Here is a 6,783-nt window from a genome sequence, read left to right as displayed (position 1 = left end):
TGATAAGAACCGTGGGCAGAAACAGAGCACCCCGAGGATTTCTAAGCATCTCCTGAGATCAGAGGTGAGCTGGCACGGCCCGAGCCACGGGGGAAGAAGGGAATTTCTGCTGCTGCTAAAATAATGACTTCACATTTCCTCGGGGATGCAATCCAGGGCCGGCTTCCCCTGGCACCAGGGCTGGCGGGCGCGTGGCTCCTCGGAGGGGAGGGAAATGATGGCATCCTCGCCTGGAACCTACCTGGGAGCTGGGAAATAATAAAGTCAGGGCTTTCTTTCCCCCACCCCCTCCTCTCTTTCCTCCCGGGCTGCTTTGGGGACAGAGCCCATAGCCGGCTGCTTCCTTTCATAGTCATCGTCGGCCCAGGCACAGGATGCTTCTCATTTGGTGTTGTGTTTGTTTGCTGCGGCGGAGTTCTGGCACCCGCCGGGCGCCCTCCAGCCCTCCCGTGTAGGTAGTGAGGTCATTTTTCCATGTATTCCCCCCTTTTTACAGACTGTATATGGAAAGACAATGGAGCGCCTCGCTGGCGTTCAATGGGGAGGCGTTGCCAGCCCCCAAAGTGGTCCCGGTTCTGAGCGCCGAGCGTTGAACGGCACCAAAAGAGAGAGAAAAAAAATGAAATAAAAAAAGAGAAGTGAGTCAGGATTCGGTCCTGTTAACACTAATGTGAATTTAATTTAGGAGAAGCTTGAAAATTAATGTCATTTGTTAAATATCCATTTCCCCTAAAAGGCAATTCTTTGCCAACAACAACAGCAAAAAAGCCCCCTTCTTCTATTCAAAATTTATTTAATTTTTTTTTTTTTTTTTTTTTATAAATAGCCTTTTTTGGCCATATCAGCCTGGTTTAAGTCACTCGGCGTTCAAGGAACGGATGCCACCGGGGTTTTATGCAGCAGCTTGTTGTTTCTTCTTTTCAAACTCAGCACAAAAATCCTGTAAATCATGAAGGGCTTCACAGGAGGGGGATGAAACTCCGGCAAAGCACCGGCGGCTCCGAGTGGGATCCGGCCGGGCACGGCGATGCCTCAGCCAGACCCGCCAGGAACCAACCAGCCAGGGCTGGGAGGTGGAAGGGCTCCTCCACATGGGTTTTCCTTCCAGTTCTGAGGTCTGGAGAGAAGGGAGCACCCAAGCTTTTATTTTTGAGGGGTTTTCATAGGGAAAAGGGGGTGACCTGCAGGCCACCGCGCACCGATGCGCGGGCAAAGTAATAACCACACCGAGGCTGGGTTCAGAGGAGGAGATGCCATGGTTTATTATAATTTTTGAAGCTCTGGACAGCTGCTTTTTCTGCAGAAAAGCAGGGCTCTCTGGGCAGCATGAGACGGTGGGGTGGCCACCAGCATCCATCCCATCCTGCTCCCGGAGGCAACCGGCCCAGCCCCAGGCGGCTGGCGGGATGGGCAGGAGGCAGCCTGGAAATGAATCCATTTGCCAGGTTGTCAAAACATTAATCAACGGATACAGAAATCTGGAAATGGTTGGGACAACATGTATTTGCGGAAAATATGTGTTCACACAACAAGCACACAAGATGGGAGCAATTATATGAAGATGTTTTAATAATTAACCAGTATAAAACAGTTTGCTCTCCGTACAGTTCTAGACAATAAAAGTGTTTGCAGTCATATTTTTCTTTTGTACAAAATTCCAGTCAATTGTGCCACAATATTTACATTGTCATTCCCTTTTCACAAAATATCCCCTTCCCCCTCCCCCTTGGTTTTTTTTTTTTGTTTGTTTTTTTGTTTTTTTTTTCCTTAAAATCCAGCTTTGCTACATAAATGCTTTAGATCTCATGGATATCCCTTGATTTATTTTTAAAAAGTCTAATAAAAAAAAAACAAAACCAAAAAACAACCCCGAAAGACATTAAATACCATTTTATATATAAAAATGCTTAGTAAAAATATAGTTTTGTTGCCCAATTAAAATATATTGCTGAGAATACAGTAAAAACTGTCCTAAAACCCACCCCTATAGGGTGCCAACTCTTTAACAGCCCTGGCAAAGTCTTCCTAAATTATTTCCCCCTCCCCACAAGTTCTCCTGCCCTCGGGTTAAGCAGGGGGGGGCAGTTTGCTTTGCCTCTTCTTGGTGCTGGTTGTTTCAGGCAGGATTTATTCAAATGGGCTTCAAAAATCCCCTTGGAGGTGGTGGGAGCTGCAGCTCCAGGGGGGGCTGGATGGAGAGGGGGGTGGGAAAAGGCGTCTATCTGTGGTTATAGGTATATGGTATATCAGTGAGTTCAGCATGTTTGTTCTCTAAAAACAAAACCAAAAAGAAACCCAAAACAAACCCCAAACCGAACAAAACCCAAAGAAAGCGATGCATTTAATGAGATACTCTAAATATTATGGAGCTCGTGGTTAAAGGAGGATGGCTTTTTTTTTTTTTTTTCTTTTTTTTTTTTCTTTTTCTGCCTTTTTTTTCCAGAGGAGAGTCAGGACTCTCCTGGTGCAAGGACCTCGGGGCCAACCTAACCGGTGATGCAGGGGCTATAGTAAACGGCGCTGCTGGCGTCGGACAGGGCAGATATCAAGCTGCTCTCCTCACAGGAGATGCTTCTAGGAGTCACTTTGGAGAGGGAGACATGATAAGGAAGTCCCGAGGCTTCGGGACGAGTCCTGCTCATGTTCAAATATTGGTCAAACTCGTTGCGGTCAACGTCCGTCCACAGCTCGGTTTGGTTCAAGTGATCCACGCTCTCCATGTGGTGGGCTTCTGGGGGGGGGGAGAGTTGGCCCAGGTGGGCTGAAAGCCCGTTCTGAGTTCCCGAGCACATCTGGTTGTAGTATAGGCTGGAGGGATGGGGAGTCCTCATGGCGTCGGCCAAGTGCGAGGGGGTCTGCGCGTAGGGCACCGCCACGTCCCGCCCCATGCACTTCTCCTGGGGAAACTCCATCTGGTGATGGTGGTGGTAGCCTCGAAAGGGCATCATGTTGCAGTCATCCTGCATGTGAGGAGGGAAAAAGGCCGGCTCGGTCTGTTCCAAGACATCCAAGGGAGACATCTCGGGAGTTGGCAAGCCATAGTTTTCAATATCCGACCCCATGGAGTGGAGTTCTCTGAAGTGGTTAAGTGGGGGAGGCTGGGGGTGGCCCGGCTGGCTGCTGCCATGGTGACTCATGCTGAAGTTGTCACTGCAAGGCTGGGAAAGGTTATGCAGGAGGATATTGGGTTCCATCCTCTTGATTTTCTTGGCTTGCTTCTTTCTCCTTGGGCGGTACTTGTAGTTGGGGTGATCCTGGAGGTGTTGGATTCGCAGCCGCTCGGCCTCTTCCACAAAGGGACGTTTGTCACTGGCGCTCAGGGCTTTCCATGACTGGCCTGGAAGGGGAAAGCAAAAGCTCTGTGACACAAGCTTGGCCACCAGGAGCTGGCCAGGGGATGGGGACACCTGGGGAGAGGGCACCCATGGGTTGGGAAGGGCTCCCTTGGCCCGTTCAGCACCTGGGGAAGGTCCTGGGATCGTGCCCAGTGCTTCTGCACAGCGGGAGAATGGGGGTGCAAAGCCCTGGGGGGCTGTGGGAACCCCTCTGCCAGGACAGGGAATTCTGCCTCCCAGCACAGCCCAGGCTCAGGGGGCTCCTGCTTCCCTGCATCCCGTACCCACAGCCCCGTCCCTCTGCAGCCCATCCCCAGACCCTGCAGCGCTGCATCCCGAATCCCACGTCCCCGCAGCTCTGTGTCTCTGCATCCTGCTGCTCTGCCTCCCCATATCCTGCTTCCCATCGTCCCGCATCCTGCAACTCCACCGGCCCATATCCTGCTTCCCGTGTTCCCACATCCCGCATCCTACAGTCGTGTGTCCCGCATCCTGCAGCCCTCTCTTCCCATATCCTGCGTCCCACAGCTGTGTCCCCCACAGCCCTGTCTCTCTGCACCCCGCAGCCCTATTTGCCTGCGCACAGGCAGCTCACTGTCCTCCCATCCCACAGCCCCACATTCCCACATCCTCTAATCCCATATCCCACAGCCCTGTCTCCTCACAGCCTGCAGCCAGCATCCCTTGGTTGCATATCCCTACAGCTCACACCTCACAGCCCTCTAACCCCGGATCCCCAACCCTATCTCCCCTAGCCCCATATCCCACAGCACCCTATCCCCACACCCCACAACACCCCATGTTTGTAACCCAGCTCCTGCAGCCCGCAGCCCTACGTCCTCCCAGTACACATCCCCATACCCTACATCCCATGCTCCCAGCCCTGTATCCCTGCATCCCCAAACCCATACCCCAGCAATCCACATTCCCAGCCCCATATCCCTGCCTTCTGCTGCCCCACAACTTCCATCCCTGGCCTTATATCCCCAGTGCTCCACATCCCTGCAGGCTACATCCCAAACTTTGTAACTCCACATCCCAATACCCCATTTGCCTGCAGCCCACACCTCCAGCTGTGTATCCCCGCATCCCTCTGCCCTGGACTCCCCCCCATATCCATATCCCTGCATCCCACTCCCCTATACGCTTGCAGCCTGCATCCCCAGCCCCATAGCTCCATATCCATACATCCTCAGCCTTGTACTCCCCAGCTGTATTACCAGCTCCACAGCCCCACATCCCTGCCTCCTCAGCTCCATACCCCTGCATCCCATAGCCCTGTAGTCTTGCAGCCTGCATCCCTCACCTCCATACCCCCACAACCCCAAACCCGTACCCCCACATCCCCAGCCCCATATCCCTCCCCTCTCCTGCCTCCTCAGCTCTGTATCCCCACATCCCAAAGCTCAGCACTCTCGCAGTCGTCACCCCCAGTCCTGTACCCCCACATCCCCACATTCCCAGCTCCTCACCCTCTCATCCCCAGCCCCCTTCCCCCGCAATCTCAGCTCCGTACTCCGCACCTCACTCCCCAGCTCCTTACCCTCACATTCCCAGTCCCATAGCCCTGTATCCCTGCATCCCTCGCCCTATAACCCTGCACCCCACAGCCCCGCACTCTCGCAGCCCTCATCCCCACCCCTGTCACCCTACATCCCCGCATCCCTAGCTCCATATCCTCCCATCCCTACCTCCTCAACCCCTACACCCTCATCCCACAGCCCTGCAGCCTCACATCCCCGTACCCCCGCATCCCTCACTCCTTATCCCCCCATCCCCATGCCCCTTATCCCTGCCTCCTCAGCTCCTTACCCCCGCATCCCACACCCTCGCACTCTCGCAGCCCGCATCCCCAGCCCCCTTACCCCTTTTTCTTCCCTCTCCCCCCCCCCCCCTCCTCCTCCCGCAGCTCGTCCCGCTCACCCAGCATCTTGCTGAGCACGGCGTTGTGCAGGTCGGGGTTCTGCTGAGCCAGCCTCTTGCGCTCATCCTTGGCCCAGACCATGAATGCGTTCATGGGCCGGCGGATGCGGGAATCCTCTCCAGCCTTGCCCTCGGCGCGGCCAGCCGGGGGGCTGTATCCATAGCCCGGCTCGGGGCTGGGCGTGCGGCTGGGGGCCGCGCCGGGGGCCGCACCGGGGGCCGCTCCGGGGCCGGGGCCGAAAGCGAAGCCGGGCTCGGGGCTGGGCGTGCGGCTGGCGGGGGAGGCGGCTCCCGGGGGCGCGGGGAAGGCGAGCCCGGGCTCAGCGGCCGGCACGGCGGCGGTGACCCATGAACAGTCGCCCCGGGGTTGCGATATCTCCTCTCGGCAGTAGTTAGACTCAGATATATTCATTCCAGCTGGACGGCACTTTGTGTCCGACCCGACCGGGTGCCGGAGAAAGAACCGTGTCCCGCCGCGTCCCGCCGAGTCCCGCAGCCGCCGAGCAGCAGCTCCGCCGCTCACCTCCCTCGCCTGCGCTTCGGGGGGATTTGGGGTCGGCTTGCTTTGTTTTGGTTTCTTTTCTTTTTCTTGTTTTTTTGTTGTTGGGTTTTTTTCCTCTCTCTCTCTCTTTTTTTTTTTTTTTTTTTTTTACCCCCCTTTCCCCCCAAAAAAAAAACTTTTGGGATGATGCTGGGCTGGAAGGGGCAAAATATAGCCGGGCTGGACCAATCAGAGGGACGCAGGGGAGGAGGAGGAGGAGGAGGAGAAGAAAGAGGAGGAGGACGAGGGAGTAGAGGAGGAGGAGATGATGAGGAGGAGGAGAAGGAGGAGGAGGAGGAGGAGAAGGAGGAGGAGGAGACGAGAGGGAGGAGGAAGGGGGCGTCCCCAGGCACCAGAAGGAAAAGCCACCCGGGGAGGGCCGGGCTGGGAGCGGTGTGGATGCTGCTGCCCAGTTCCCTTCCCTCCAAGGAGGAGGGATGTTAATTTTTCTGCCTTTTTTTTTTTTTTTTTTTTTTTGGGGGGGGGGAAGGGGGGAGTAAATGAGGGGGAGGGGGCTTTTGAAACCCTTCTTCTGGCTACTTGCAGTGTGGCCCCTCCAGGCTGGGCAGGACAGTGTTTAGCTTTGCCTGCCAGGCTGCTTGTTTGCAGTCAGACAGGGATGATGCCTGAGGCTTCACGTTTATTTTTCTTTATGCCTTATTTCATGTGTGTGTCTTGGCCAGCCTTCCCCATCTGGGGACAAGAGCAGCTCTGGGGTGATGGCCGGGGCAAGCCCTCTTCTCCTGGCAGTTTTCTGGTGGGACTTTCAGTGCCAGGAGCAGGGGAAAAAAATCCATCTTCTTGCTTTTAAGTGCCGTTCACATGGAAAAAAAAAAAAAAAAAAAAGCCAAAACAACATGTTTGGAGAGTAGGAACTGTTGAGGAATGACGGGTTCCCCAGCAGCTGGGTGATAAAAGCTGCACTGCTGGGGCTGGCAGGGCCGTGGCATTGCTGCAGGTGCCATGGGCATGGCAGTGGCAGTG

The 6,783-nt window shown here is 55.0% G+C and overlaps 1 protein-coding gene across 1 annotated transcript; it reads right to left on the bottom strand.

The window, feature by feature from the left end:
- Window positions 1-1,483: 1,483 nt before the first annotated feature.
- SOX18 (SRY-box transcription factor 18) lies at window positions 1,484-5,858 on the bottom strand. The gene is made up of 2 exons (XM_030462796.1): window positions 5,259-5,858; window positions 1,484-3,337 (listed from the first exon to the last, which is right to left on the bottom strand). Exons 1-2 carry the CDS (start codon window positions 5,668-5,670, stop codon window positions 2,487-2,489), a joined length of 1,263 nt encoding a protein of 420 aa, XP_030318656.1. The 5' UTR covers window positions 5,671-5,858; the 3' UTR covers window positions 1,484-2,486.
- Window positions 5,859-6,783: the final 925 nt, after the last annotated feature.

Source organism: Calypte anna, chromosome 20 (assembly GCF_003957555.1).
Source record: "Calypte anna isolate BGI_N300 chromosome 20, bCalAnn1_v1.p, whole genome shotgun sequence".
In the NCBI taxonomy this organism is placed as follows: domain Eukaryota; kingdom Metazoa; phylum Chordata; class Aves; order Apodiformes; family Trochilidae; genus Calypte; species Calypte anna.
Note: the sequence above shows the minus strand (reverse complement) of the source record. Positions and strands in the feature narration are given on the sequence as shown.